This window comes from Panthera uncia (assembly GCF_023721935.1).
Source record: "Panthera uncia isolate 11264 chromosome E2 unlocalized genomic scaffold, Puncia_PCG_1.0 HiC_scaffold_19, whole genome shotgun sequence".
Lineage (NCBI taxonomy): Eukaryota > Metazoa > Chordata > Mammalia > Carnivora > Felidae > Panthera > Panthera uncia.
In genome coordinates, this window is record NW_026057588.1 from 12,601,097 (window position 1) to 12,615,581 (window position 14,485).

Below are 14,485 nucleotides of genomic sequence, written 5' to 3' on the forward strand. Positions count from 1 at the left end.
GGAGGTGGAGGGGCTGTGTAGCCCTGGCTGTACCCTCCCTGGTTGTACGGTGGCTGGCTGTAACTCGGCTGGAAAACGGGGGGAAAAATCAGGGTTCTGTGAAATAGCTCAGCTGGGATGGAGGAAGGGCCTTCGTGAGCAGTGGGCCCACAAAGGAACTTCCTTGGTGGAGGTTGTCTGAGGGCTGAGGAAACGGGTCAGCTCTGGGACGTGGCAGGACAGGGTGGGATGTAAGGCTGTGTTCTGCAGTCTCCTGGCTCTAAGACCCTGGGGGAGCAAGGCGCACAGCATCTCTTGAAATTCCACTGCCTTTTCCCCTTCCGACTGCTTTGTGTATTCAGTAAGCTTGAGCACTCAATAAGTGGTGGCAATTGCTCTGGGAAGGTTGGCTGAGAGCAACTGTAGTAGCAATTTCCCAGGTGCTTCCCAAGTCCAGGCTCTATCGTTAACCCATCTAATCCCCCCATCAAATCTGAGAGGCGGGTTCCATTAGTGGCATTTTACAGAGAAGGAAGCTGACACTCAAGGAGGTGAAACAACCGGGCCCAAGTCACACAGTAAAAAGTGGTGGAGCTGGGAGTTAAGCTCTGGTCTGTCTAGTTCCAGAGCTTTCCCCACAAAGCTATAATGCCACCCATCCCTTACAACAAACCTCAGAAGTGAGTTCTACGAACAACTCTAGCCTTTTATGAAGAATATGAGGTCCGGAGAGGTGAAACATTTATGTAAGGTTACAGAACTAAGACGTGGGGCGGGGGCTTGAACTCGTGCCTGCCCAAATCCCGTTCTAGGAAATATTCTGGTTAAAGCAGGACTAGGAGCCATTCACCAATGTCTCTTGGCAGCTGTTCCCAGGCCTGGCATGTGGAAGGCGCTCAGGAAATGGCTGCGGACGGCTCTGGATGACAGGCCTGTGCATACCAGAGTCCGAGCACCAGCTTGTGGAGAGTTGGAACTGAGCTAGGAACTGCTCCGGAGTGAAACTCTCAGGGCACAGGGCGAGACCTCCCAACCTTAGGGCCTGTCTCAGTATGCTAGAGATAAGGGGATCAGTCCCTTCCAGCCTCGGCAAAGGGCAGCTCCGATCAAGTGCTTTCTTGGGGATTCAGTAGAGGCCAACGACACAGCCCAGAAAAATGTATTTGCTGCAGCATTCAACACTTACAGCACACCACCCTGAGTGGTGGGGCGAGGGGGAAAAACAAGAAGTTCCCAATTTATCTGGGTCTGGAAGGAATATCTAGGGTCCATCCAGTCAAAAGCACTGCCAGGAAGAAGGGCAGGGCTGGAGGGAAGAGTGGAGACCCGCGGCTGGAGCACAGGACCACAACCGCTGCCCCATACATGTTATGTTCTCACCTGTGGAGGGCTGTAGCTGCTGACAGTGGGGGTGCTGGTATTGGCGCTCGAGCCAGGGATGTTGCTATTCTTGTTGTAGCTGCTGGCCCCTGGTGGGTTCCGAGCAGGGCTATAGCTGGGTGGCGGCGGCGGCTGTTGCGGTGGAGGCTGCGGTGGCGGGGGCTGCTGTGGTGGCGGCTGTTGCTGGGGAGCCCGGTTGTAGCTGCCTCGGTTGTTGGAATTGTTGTTATCCCGGCTGTTGTTACCCCAGCGGTTCTGGTTGTAGCCACCACCTCCGCTGCGGTTGAAACCTGCATTGGAGAAGCCAGGTGGGAGGTCTCGTCATTCTGAACTTGGGACCCTCAGGAGCTGGGCTCCACTCTGGGTTTCCCCAGACCCCTGGGCAAGGCCCCCATACAGCCCTGATAACTCAGTCTTCACTGTCTGCTGACAGGTTTGTCCTGCCCACTGGACTGTGAGCTCGTGACCAGGGCTGTTTTGGTTTCTACTGTGTCCCCAGCATCTTGATAGCTATTGAACAAATCAGAGAAGGTCAGGAAGAGGGATGCTAAATACTGAGGACAGTCCTCTTCAGGCTGGGTCAAATTGGCCATCTCTCCTAAGCCCTTGACCAGCTGTTGCTGGGCCCAGAACCCTTCTCCTGTCAGCTTCCACAGGTCTCTGGACCTCAGCCTAGACACTGCTATCTTGGGAGGCCTTTCCTGAGCCTGGCTCCCTCACAGGCTGGATCTGGTGTCACCCAAGCTCACAGTAACCCTGGGCTCTGCCATTCAGTCCAGAATCCTTCTGTACTGTCAGCACAGGGTGATGTGTCTGTCCAGGTCATGGCTGTGTCCCCAGAACTATCTAGCACAACACTGAAACAGTTGGGTATGCTAGTTAAATCACGATCATACACTTTACCTCAGAGACAGCAGAACTTAAGATAGAAAACTTGGGCACTGGACCACCTGCTCCCAGCTCTGGATTTAGCTGGGAGAAACGGGCAAATTAACCTAAGCCCATTTTTCTATTTGTTTGAATACTGAACCCCGAAAACAGTCCTAACGTTTGCCTTGTGCCTGAGCTGGAAGGCAGGACTGGCAGTAAACTCGGCCTGGCCCCTCTTCTTAAGGAGCTCACGGTCAGATGGAAGGTTGGACTCGTAAAAATGACAGAGGGTGACCTACAAACAGGCATGGGCTTCAGAAGCAATCCCCAGGAGAAGCAGGACAGTGGGAATTTCCCTGAGGCCCCAGAGTTTGATCACCTTGGTTCTCCACCAGAATTCAGCCCACAGCTGGTGCTAGGGAAAATTCATCTGCTGACTGAATAAGCAATCACCAACCCTGACCCGGGAGCCAAGAGCGGAGACAGCTCTGCTTGAGATGTCTCACCTCCTCGGTAGTTGCCTCCTCCACCACTGCCTCCTCCTCGGTTCTGGAAGCCTCCTCGGTTGCCCCCTGGTGGGCCTCTGTTGTCATAGCGCTGGAAACCGCCACCGCCCCCACGGCCCCGGAATCCACCACCACCTCGGTTGTCAAAGCGCTTTTCAGGGGGTGGCCCGGCCTTGCGACCTTCTTCGTTGTATTGCCTCACCAGTTTGTCTGCTTCTTCCCGCTGCAGCTCAATGAACAGCACCTCATCCAGGAAGTCCCCAACGTCTGGTAACGTGAAGTTGGCTAGGAGGAAGGCAGGGCCCCAGAGGGAACAAGGAGAGGGAGGTCAGTACCTCCCAAGGTCTAGTCCCCTACACCCCCAGGACACTGGCCGGCTAGAAGGGAGATGGCAGAGGCATGAATAGTGAGTGACAGAAGTGAGAAAGGGTCCTAACCTCTCTGACAATGATCAGGAGTTAATAAAGACTCTCCTGTCCCTTTTCTGAAGAGGTGGCTACAAGCCCCACCAAATATAAACACTCCCTCCAGCCTCCCCAGGGAGTGGGCCAGAGACGTGGAATCACCATCCTTGTTTCTACACAGGAGCAGAATGAAGCTTGCTCAGTCACCCCACCGGTGGGTGCCAGAGGCGGGAGATGTGCAGGTCTCAGCGTTTCCCGCCACGTGTCCTCTCCCTCATCCTGCCCCAGCCCCATCTAGTCTAAACCATGCTGTGAGAGATGCCAGCAGCTCTTCCATTCACAGGTGCACTAGACCGGGAAGGGCAAAACAGGAGCAAGGAAAGAATGGACAAGATCAAAAGAGGAATAAGTAAGGAGCTGGGGAGGAAAGGAGATTGAAGGCGCTTTTCTCCTAAGGACCCTGCTGTGCTGGCTTATCTCCTACCTTTCATTTCTAGGACCGCGTGATCTGGGACATCCTTCCCCTCCTCATCAGTTCGCTTTATAGTCCGGTCTTTTAGGTCCTCATCAGTGGGACAAATTACAATAGCTTTGCGCTGGAAGCCTTCAAATGGTCTCATTTTTCGTCTCTGGGCTGACCCATAAACATTTGTCTAGGGGTAGGAAACAGAAGAGGCAAGAGATGGTACGTTATGAGTTGGGTTTTTTCCTATCAAGTATTCTGTGGGCCAGGAATTGAGAAAAGGACACTAGCTCTAAGCAAACAAAACAAAAAAAACCTCAGGAAACTGTGCTCTTTTTTTGTTAAGATTCTTGAGCCCATTCTGAGAAATTGGCTTTGGGAAAGTGACTGCTGACAGTCACAGGACAAGGGGTACCTACACTTGGGCTTTTAACTCCTATTTGTTCTTGGGATGCCATTTTACGCCCTACCCCTCCCCACCCCCAATTCTAAAAGTAACACCTGCTCACGATAAAACTGTCAGAGTACAAGGATAAAGTTTAGAGTAAGAATAATCCCTTCATCCGCTTACTGCCAGTCCTACTTCCCAGAGATGGCCTATACTGAATTTATGTATTTCCAGGAAGATCTGTGTGATTTTTTTTCTTTCTTAAAGCACCGACTTTGAGACCTGGTGGAAAAATCTTATAGGTACATAACGAAAAGTGTTCATGTTTAAAATGCAGGGTGCATGGGTGGCTCAGTCGGTTAAGTGTCACATTCTTGATTTTGGGTTAGGTCATGACCTCACAGTTCATGGGATGGAGCCTGCCTGGGATTCTCTCTCCTTCTCTTTACCCCTTCCCGGAGCTTGCTCTCCCCACTCCTTTTCTCTCTCTCTCATAAAAAATAATAAAACATGCAACGCTTCACAAACGTGTGTGTCATCCTTGAGCAGGGGCCATGCTCACCTTCTCCGTGTCGTTCCAATTTTAATGTGTGTGCTGCCAAAGTGAGCACCGATCTGTGTGATTTTTAACACAAGTGGAATCATGCCACATACTCTCCTGAAGGCTTTTTTCACTTAATGTTTAACCTTTTTTCTGTGTCAGTGTTCACTTTTAATGGCTCCATAATATTTACACAGTGGTTGCCATAATCAACCACCCCCTTTTGACTGCCGTGTGGACTGTTTTCATTCCCTCAGTCCCTCTCTAAAACATCAGTCTCATCCACAAGCTTTTACCCAGAGCCTGACAAGGCAGCAGCCCACGCTTTTCACAAGTGGTTTTGCTGCTAACATTTTGTTCTCTTCGTCTGGGCGGTGTGCAGTGTGCACTGGGCACAAAGTGGGTCTCTAGAAAACACTTGATTGAGAGCAGCAGTGACCATAGCTTCCATTTATTGAAAACCAACTACGTGCCAGGCCCTTTGGGACTGGGGCCCAGACCTGGGAGATTCAGCCTGCACACCCAAACCATCTGGATGCTACAGCAAAAAAAAAAAAAAAAAAAAAAAAAAAAAGCAGGCCCACCCCCACTAAGGAACCCCCAAACCCCATTCTCTGGAAGTGGGGCCCAGGCACCTATACGGGTTTCCACCCTATCCAAACTCAGACACTCAACAGCTCTGGAGTAACGAGAAATAATTGCATTTAAACAACTTCTAATGGCTTTGACAGGGACTCAAGGGAGAAGCCACAGAGGTGAAGAGTCTGTAAGGGGCATGCACCAGTGGACACAAAAATATGGCATTTTGAAGACACAGCCTGGCAAGGTGGAAAAACCCTAGTGCGGCCAGTAACTAGCTCTGGCCAGCCCTTATACAGTTGCCTCATCTGTAAAACAGAGATGAGAAGCTGCCCTCCTAGAGCTGGTGAAGACTGAGCAGAAAAGGACCACAAAGCAACTGTCCAAACACGAGGAACTCCTAGAGTGGGGTTATGAGGCAGCCTCCAGAGTGGGAGCATCTTGACAGAGGCAAGCAGTGTGTGGGGTGGACCTGGTCAGGTCACACCTGCATGGCCCTGGGTGAAAAACTCTGGCTTACTTGTCTGTAAAATCAATGTACTGCATATTTCATGAGTCTGAGTCTCAAGCCCTGAAAGGGGAAAAGAGTATGAATGTCATACAGTTGTTATTAAGACAACAGGAGTTCATGTGAGTAAAAGCCCTTGATTAGCCCAGGGCCTGGCTCACAGCCAACACTGAACAAATGGGAAGCACGGCTGTTATGGCTATTATTGTGGAGGGGGTGTGTGCCACGGATATTCTCGCTGTTAAGTGAATGCAAAGCAACCCAGGCCAGGGGAGGATCAAGCTACAGTGACATCCCATCAGAAGGGCAGGGACAGTGAGATGGGACAGGGAGAACACAGGCTTTGGGGAAGAATCTTGGGGTTGAAATCCCAGCTGTGCCTTCTACTATTTGTGAGGCTGTAGACAAGTCACCTAATTAGCCTGCCTCTCAAATTTCTTCATCTGAAAGACAGGGATCATATCACCCTCCTCTTGGCTCTGTTGAGAAGTTGCAGATGTGACAACGTCTGGCATGTGGTAGGGAGGGGCAGGAAAAGTTCCAAGTCAACACACACAGGGTGGGTCTGAAAATATGGCCAACAGGACTGACACTGTCCTTGGAGAGGCTTCCTAATGGAAAGGACCAAGGAAAGTTAAATTAAAAAAAAAAAAAAAGAAAAAGAAAAAGGAAAAGTCACAAGAGATCCTCTCCCAAGACACAAGGAACAGGAAGCTGGGATGTGGGTCAGCCAGAGCCCAGGGACCCCAGAGCACATCTGCTGAAAGATCTGGGCTGTGGGTGTAGCTGTTCTCACCAACCAGACCCCTAGCCCTAACACACAGTAGGCAGGGATGTTCCTCCCTGTTCCCCAGGGAAAATGTTCCACCCTTCAAGGAGGGGCAGGAGGACACCCAGGCTGGGACCTGGGACCAGCCCAAGGAGAGGCCTTGGGCCACAAATGGTTAAGAGGCACATCAGGTTAGAGAAAAGGTCCCTCTCTCCACTGCTCTTCCTGGACTCATTCCTAAAGGCAAAGCAGAAAGTGGCATCTGATCATAGCAAGATAGAATTTAGCCTCCTCTAGCTAAATAATGAGGTTTTTCTCCTGGCACAAAGGCCAGAGTGAATAGGTGCCAGTGTGACTGTGGCCCTAGATCATTCTACGGACAACCCATTCCATGTTCTTGCTCTTAAGAAGCGATCCTATTTTGACTGCCTCGAACCCTGAGGACATGGATAAACACCGCCTGGAGGTTTCCCAAGGGGCAGATGGGGGGCAGAAGCTTGTCCCTGTAGCTTCTGGGGATAGGAGGGGTGGGGGCGGAGCAGAACCGACTCATAAATAGCTGGCCTCCGTCGGGGGAAGTGGCTAGACTTGGAGGGATGGCTCCTCAGACACCCTGGAACGGAGGTGCTGAAAACACACTTGGCGAGTGTTTTCAAGACTGCCTGTCCCTCCCCCTTAGTCCTGGGCTTGGGGAAGGGAAGTGCCTGAACCAGGCCAGTAGAAATGCAAATGCCTGGCTTCCAGGAGGAAAGGGAGTTAGCTGCTGGTGGCTGTTGCTACAGCAAACAGTGAGGTCAGGGCCCCTGAGCTGGCCCAGCACTGCTATGGTCACTAGGGGCTGCTGGTGGCTGTTGCTAGGAGACCAGCACAACAGCTAGGTCAGCTTTTCCAGCTGTGTGGGATCCCTCTGTCCAGCTCCTGCTTCTCCCAGTCCCACCCTGCTTGAAGATGCTGACTCTACGAAGGTCTGGGGCTATGTTTCTTGCCTCCCTGTCCCCGGCTATCCCCAATCCCCAGCCACATGGGCCAAAGGACAGGAACTGGGTTCCTCAAAGAAGCTATGTGGATAGCTCTAGTGTATGACAGCCTGAGGGAGTGAGGGAGAAACACAGTGGGCTCCCAGCCTGAGTTCTGTGAGAGTCCCACTGTCCCCTGTCCAGAGCTCAGTGGGGTCAGGCTGGCAGTGACAGAAACATGGCTGGACTCGTGGAGCAAATTTAAAGCTGGTGACAAGAGTTCACTCTGGGCTCAGGGAGGTGAATCCAGTGGAAGGAACCACACATGTAGGAAGAGAATTGGCTGGAGTGTCAACAATGACACAGGCTGAGGCTCTGGGGATGGGAAGGTGAAGAGAAACCCCTCCCTCTCTAACACCTGCCAACAACAGGCGGTTAACTTTGGGCTTCTAATCTCAGCCCTAGGTTTGTTTCAGGAGAAGGCATAGTGCTTGTCAACAGGGACACAAAGTGGGACTAGAACCACATGTTCTGACGACTGAGGCAGGGCTGGCAATGTGGTCACCTCCAGCGCGGTTTCTGATTACTGCCTGGCCTGGCTCTGAGCTCTTAGAGCCCTGAGGGAACTCCTAGCCTGCAGTCCTCAACTCTGGGGTGGTTTAGGGCCCTCACACATGGCCCTGCAGAGGCCCTCTCAAAAGCCTCCAGGAGAGCTCCTGTGGTGGGTCAGGGGCAGGCCAGGCAGCATCTCATTCCAGATGCTTTCCACTGGTAAGAGAGGCCCCCAGAGACCACGTGAAGCAATGTGGCTTCCAACTTCTCTTTCTCCCTTGCTCTTCAGCCTTTTACCAGTCAAGCAAAGCTAGTCATGTCCCTCTCCCCACCACCCTCAGGACAAAGTCTCAACTCCTTTTATCATCATCCATGTCCTGGCTAGGCACCCCACCTCCAGAAAGCTTTCCTAATTTTCCACCAAGGCTCCCACCATTCTTGGCTGTGACTTTCTGGGAAGTCAGCAGTGACTTGTTCTACCAGTAAACTGACCAAATAACTTCAAATAGGTTCTTTTCCCTGATGAGGCCTAAGTTTCCCCTTTGGTCCATCTACTTTTTTTCCCTCCCCAGATGTCCCACATGATCTCAAGAGGACTCAAGTAATCATGGAATGTATGTCCAGGCCCCAACACACCTGAGAGGTTGTGGTCAATGAGATACATCCTGGGGTAGGGCCTGGGATCCTGGCCGAAGGCAGAAGAGAGAAGGACACAATTTCTTTCTCCTTCCCTCTCAAGGACTAGCATTTCTGAGGCCAACCTAAGTAACAGGAGAGCCAAATGGAGGGAGGTCTGAACACTAAGGAAAAATCAGAGGGAAAAGGGAAAAAGAGCCTTGAGCTGAGATCCTGGGATTGTAGGGACATGGCCTGCGTTACTGTCTCTGCTTTGGGAGGTCTATCTAGTTCAGGAGACAGCTGTTCATCAACTTATCCCCATTGTCAAAGCTGGTGGAGTGGGAAGTGCCAGCATCTGGCCAGGGGTCTGCTGTGAATCTTGTATCATACCCCCAGGATTTTCTGGAACCCACTTTTGGGGCTTAAGCCAAAAAGACAGATCAAGCCACTGACTTTAGACCTCTTCCCAGGCCTGAGTAACCTATAGTTTCAGACCCCAAGTCAATCCTACGATCTGTGGTTAATCCACTCTTCTCCCTCCTTCAGAGTTTAGGTTATTTTGTCTCCCTGCTGGCCTAGATCACTTGGCCTGACCTGCAGGTCCCCCCTACCAGGAAGCCAGAAGCCCTGAAGAGCACAGGTGCACCCAGTACTGCCCTGGATCCTGTCCCTGAACAAGCCAGCACAAGCTGAGAAGGCTAAGCTGTTCTATGCCTGGCTGAGGTGCTAGGGCTTGACTTCCAGAGAGAGCCCAGTTTGAAATGTTGAACACGGATGTTAAGACCATCTACCGCTATGACTATAATCCTTCTCCACCGTGCCACATATTTGAAATAGGTTTCACAGTTAATTTAACCAGAAAACTGAGAAAAAGATAGGCAGGGAATACTTGCTGGGGTGTCCAAACAAGGAATCCTCAAGGTGTTAAAACACCACTGCTCTCACACCTTTTAGGATCCAGTCCCACTGGGGCCTAGTCAGACTACAATTTCAAAATGCTCTGACAAAAAGAATGGGGCAAAATGAGGCTGGTTTAAAAAACAAACTCTGGGGCACCTGGGTGGCTCAGTCGGTTGAGCGGCCGACTTCGGCTCAGGTCATGATCTCGCAGTGAGTGAGTTCGAGCCCCACGTCGGGCTCTGTGCTGACAGCTCAGAGCCTGGACCCTGTTTCAGATTCTGTGTCTCCCTCTCTCTGACCCTCCCCCGTTCATGCTCTGTCTCTCTCTGTCTCAAAAATAAATAAACATTAAAAAAAAAAATTAAAACAAAAAACAAAAAACAAAAAAACCAAACTCTTAGGGTGCCTGGGTGGCTGTCTGTTGAGCGTCTGACTCTTGATTTCGGTTCGGGTCACAATCTCACGGTCTGTGGGATCAAGCCCCTTGTTGGACTCTGCACCAACAGCACGGATTGGGATTTTCTCTCTCCCACTCTCTCTGCTCCTCCCCTGCTCACGCTCTCTCTCAAAATAAATGAATAAACATGAAAAAAAAAGAAAGAAAAAAAGAAAGAAAAAGAAGTCTTTTAAAGGGGGAGAAAGCTGGCTATATGCATCAGTAATGGGGCTGAGCTGGGGGAATAACGCTGGGTGGCTCCTGGACTATCCTGTGCTCAACTGTTTTGCTTTTTTGTTTTTCTCGTCAACCCAATTAGTACTTTACAAATGTGAGTCTTCAGGGCTCAATCCTATGGTCTCAGTGTTTGTCACTGGATGAAAGTACACCTTTTCAGCTCCACCTTCCAGAATAGCAACACTCAGAGCGAATCTCACATCTCCACTATCACAGAGTAGTGCCAGAGGTGTGGCACGGCTTTGACCAACTTTTAGTTTTTGTAGCATGGCTGTTTCGTCAGCAAGCCAAATTTCCACTCTTGATACCTAACTGCTTGGCAAGATCCTTTAAATAAATTTGTCTATCATAAAGATCACTGATCTTAAAGACTGATCATAAAGATCAGTCAATAGCTTTTTTCTTTTTGTCTTTAAGAACTAATTTCTTACCATGAGCTCTCTCTTTTTCCATGTTGGCTAGGAGGCCTCATTTCTTCCACTGTAAACATCAGCTTACTGGTTTATTATGAAAAGGATATAACTCAGGAGCAGCCCGATGGAAGAGATGCAGAGGGCAAGGTACAGGGAAGGGGCACGGAGCCACTCTCCCCAAATCTGCATGTGTCCCCTGACCTGGGAGCTCCCGCTCAATTGTTTTGTAGAAGATGTCACTCCTGTGCAAAGCCAACCTGGTTCCCTGGAGATTCCAACCACCTTTCTGACAAGCCAGCGCCACCACCAGCTCCACCATCATCAGGACTCTTTGAACTCACGGTAACCAAAGTACCCAGGGCTACATGAATGGTAAGGCTGCCAGGGTGGGGGTACTACTTGGGTTATGTATTTGCACTCAGAGATTTTAAAGAAAGGGCAAATGCAAGGTGGAAGGGAACAGAGGCTTGTTCGTAGATCCCCAGGTATAGGATTTGCTACTTGAAAAAGTCTTCAGGGGGGGCCCCTGGGTGGCTCAGTAGGTTGAGCGTCCGACTTCGGCTCAGGTCACGATCTCACAGCTCGTGGGTTCAAGCCCTGCATCGGGCTCTGTGCTGACCGCTCGGAGCCTGGAGCCTGGAGCCTGCTTCGGATTCTGTGTCTTCCTCTCTCTCTGCCCTTAACCCACTCACATTCTGTCTCTGTCTCTCAAAAATAAACATTAAAAAAAAAAAAAAATTAAAAAACAACCACAACAACACTTATTTAAAAAAAAAAAGAAAGAAAAGAAAAAGCCTTCAGGGCAGTGTCAAGAATGATGTCTCATAGGTGGTAAACGTGAGGAACTCATTACTGAGACAGGGACCCTTAACCATGTTTGGGTCACTCATACTTTTGAGAATGCTAACAGCCATGGAGGATCTTCCTATCCTAACTCAAAACTGTCCAGTTGTTGTTTTAAAATACATATCTGAGCCTGCATACAAAATTATGATTTAATTTCAAAGGTTCCTAGACCTTCTGATGCTAAGAACCTTCCTCTTAATTGAAATGGCAGGTAGGAAATATGTGATTTAAAAAAAAAGAAAATACGTGACTTAAATATGTATCCCATAGTCATAAAAACATGCTAAGAGAAGCCAGGACATACCTATTCTGTAGGGTAATTAACAACAATCTCCAGCGATCACATGCCAGACCATGTGTCAGATGGGTACCATTATATGATCTTTATTTTACAGACCACAACACTGAGATTTGGAGGATGAGGTCAGCCACCCACAGGCACGCAGCTAGGAAGAGGCAGAGCTCGGATTCAAGCCCATGTTTGTCCATTTCAGAAATCCACCTCCCTTCCATTTCGCTAAATAGCTGCAGAAGCTGCACTGGTGAGCTGCTGAGAGCCTGAGCTACATCTGGATCATGGCCCCAGGCCCCACCCACAGACCGGGCTCAGAGAACTATGCTGAGTCTGGCACTGTGTCATCATGTATGGCTGACTCCCTGACCAGCACTACAGTCCAAGAGCATTATGCAGGAAAAAAAGAAAAAAGAAAAAAGAAAAAAAAAGGACCAGAGGAGAATTCCCAGGTACCCAACAGGCCCCTTCCTTTTTCTGGGGCGTTGACGGTCAACCAGTGAGTACCTGATCTAGAATATAGTTGCGTTTCTTGCGGGCGGCGATCTGAATGAGGCGGTTGAGGCACTGGGTGGCCTGCTGGATCAGGACGTCCCAGCGGCCGGCATAGTTCCGCTGCCGGCGCAGGCCCATTACCTGTGGACAGAGGGTGGTGAAGGGGTGGGTGGTCCTCGCTGCAGAGCAGCACTTGGGGGGTGGGAGATGAATATGGAGAGACCGGGAACCATCCTTACCCGCATTTTATCCATGATGGCATTGGTACCCAGGATGTTGTACTTCTTGGAGGGGTTGGAGGCTGCATGTTTGATGGCCCACGTGGTCTTCCCGGCAGCGGGCAGGCCCACCATCATCAGAATCTACAAGAATGGGACAAGGCGGGGCACTGAAGCAGTAGCAGTGGGTGGCATGGCAGCCTGGCACCACCCTCACTCACTGGTGACCTCGAGGGTGAGTCTAAACCTCATGGCTGCCTCTGGGAAATAGAAGCAATGAGAGCGTCTACCTCACAGTGTTGCTGCTGGGATTCAAAGACATGAGGTGTGTCAGGCTCTTAACAGAGGGCCTGGCATGGGGTGAGCACAAAATCAAGTGCTGTTATCCTTATTATTTACATTTTTGATAGACAGGATGAAGTGGCCTCTGACAGGGAAAAGCCCAGGGAGGGCGATGCACTGGGCATGGTACACGTAGTGGGCACAAGAAGCGGGTACAACCTTCCTGGAGTCTGAGACGGGAACAGACTAACATGCATGACGACAAGCGTGGTACTTATTTAGTAGTACATTCAGAATTTGGCAAACACTAGATACAACCTAAACGCCCAACAAGAGGGGGAATGATGAATTTTTAAGACCATTATAAGTGAGTTTAAAAAGAGGGGTTCGTGTAGTAGGATAAAGCTCACAAAATAATGTTGAATGAAAGGGAGGATACCAAAATGCTTATGCTTTAAGTTCTCAATTATAAGTGTGTGTGTATAAACCAGGCACCTAGCATAGCAAAAAGGACAGCATAAACTTGAAAACTTTAACAGTAAACTTATTTGCAAACGGTGGAATTATGGGGAACTAACCTTTATGTTTAGTTTTTTAGAATAAACATCAAATCACTTATGTATCTAGTAAAACATTATCTTGAGAGCAAAGCTCACCAGTACAGCTTCTGCAGCCTCATCACCCCCAAGATAGTTGTCATTTTTGTTCTTAGCCTTGGCAGCGTTAGGGGATGGAAGTGCACAACCTCCTTCAAGAATGCACTCACCGGAAGTGCCTTCACATCCCTGTCTGCTGGGAGGAAAGCCTCCTTTTCCAAGATCCTGACCTCACTGACGGAGCAGTGTGGATGGAGCCATGACAACTTTTTTGGGGAACCTTTCCAAGATTTCGGTCTCTCACCCCAGCCCCTCCCTCTTCCAGGCCACACTCACCCCCTCACCACTGTCTCCCAGCCCTGGGAAGCCTGGAGGAAGAGGCCCCAGGTGTCTCCCTCGGTGAGGCTGTGCCGCTTTCACCACCCCACTGCAGGGTCTCCCTTCTGCCTTGGCAGCAATGTGGCTCTGGAGAAGCGGCCTCCAATTCAGTCTTCCGGGCCCACTCACCTCACACTCTGCCTTGCTCTTTGGTCCCACGGTGCCCCGGATCCGCTCGCTCAGGGGAAGGTGCTGGATAAAGGTGAAGCCTGGGAGGACGGAACAGTAGGGCTCTGCCCTCTGCCCGAAGTTGAACTCCACTGCACAATTCTTCACCAGGACGTGAGGGTAGAGGGCCTGACCTCCCAAGGCTTCCTTCTGGATTCGGAAGGCAATGCCCATCCACTTCCCATTCTTGGTGAAGGAAAGTTCCACATCATTTCCACATTCAAAGTCCTAGGAGACAAAGCCAAAGGAAGATAACTGCCAATGTTCAGCTTAAGGCATCGGGAGCCAAAGCTGAGCGGGAGCAGATGTAGGGAGAGGAAACTCAGCTTCCTTCCCACATCTAAATGCATCCCTCCCCCAACACAGATACACGAGGCGTCACCAAGAAACAGCCGCGAAGGTGTGGCCAAAGCCTTCCTTGCCCCAAACCCCAAGGCTGTGACATGTGTCATCCTAGGAAGCTCCGTCTTGTGCCTAGCCTCAGACAAAGATGAAGGAAAAGGGGAGTCTGTCCTCAAGCCCAGCAAGGGCAGTCTGTGGAGAGAACAGATGGAAAGAAAGCCTCACAGCAGGGTCTTCTGAGTCAAGCCCAGCTCTACAAACGTGTGCATTTGTTTGTTCGCCACACACCACACATCCTCCAGCTCCTGCTCTTCCCGGTGCGGGTGCCCGTGGTGCTCTGGGCCTGACAGAGCTCAGGGCCTAGCAAGG

General features: G+C 50.5%; 1 protein-coding gene and 1 non-coding gene across 3 annotated transcripts in view; both read right to left on the bottom strand.

Annotated features, from left to right (window-relative positions):
• The window catches only part of HNRNPUL1 (heterogeneous nuclear ribonucleoprotein U like 1), a 35,199-nt gene that overhangs the window by 1,783 nt on the left and 18,931 nt on the right, over window positions 1-14,485 (bottom strand). For both annotated transcript variants that reach the window (XM_049621987.1, XM_049621988.1), the window contains exons 8-14: window positions 13,736-14,002; window positions 12,372-12,494; window positions 12,145-12,273; window positions 3,624-3,792; window positions 2,736-3,020; window positions 1,360-1,649; window positions 1-68 (exon numbers count right to left, since the gene is read on the bottom strand). The exon at window positions 1-68 is cut by the window's left edge and continues 1 nt beyond it. In XM_049621987.1, the coding sequence (XP_049477944.1) occupies window positions 1-68; window positions 1,360-1,649; window positions 2,736-3,020; window positions 3,624-3,792; window positions 12,145-12,273; window positions 12,372-12,494; window positions 13,736-14,002 (1,331 nt within the window). The remainder of the gene's footprint in view (window positions 69-1,359; window positions 1,650-2,735; window positions 3,021-3,623; window positions 3,793-12,144; window positions 12,274-12,371; window positions 12,495-13,735; window positions 14,003-14,485) is intronic.
• On the bottom strand, window positions 4,495-4,601 carry LOC125916217 (U6 spliceosomal RNA). The gene has a single exon (XR_007455835.1). It is a non-coding gene; the product is annotated as a U6 spliceosomal RNA (small nuclear RNA).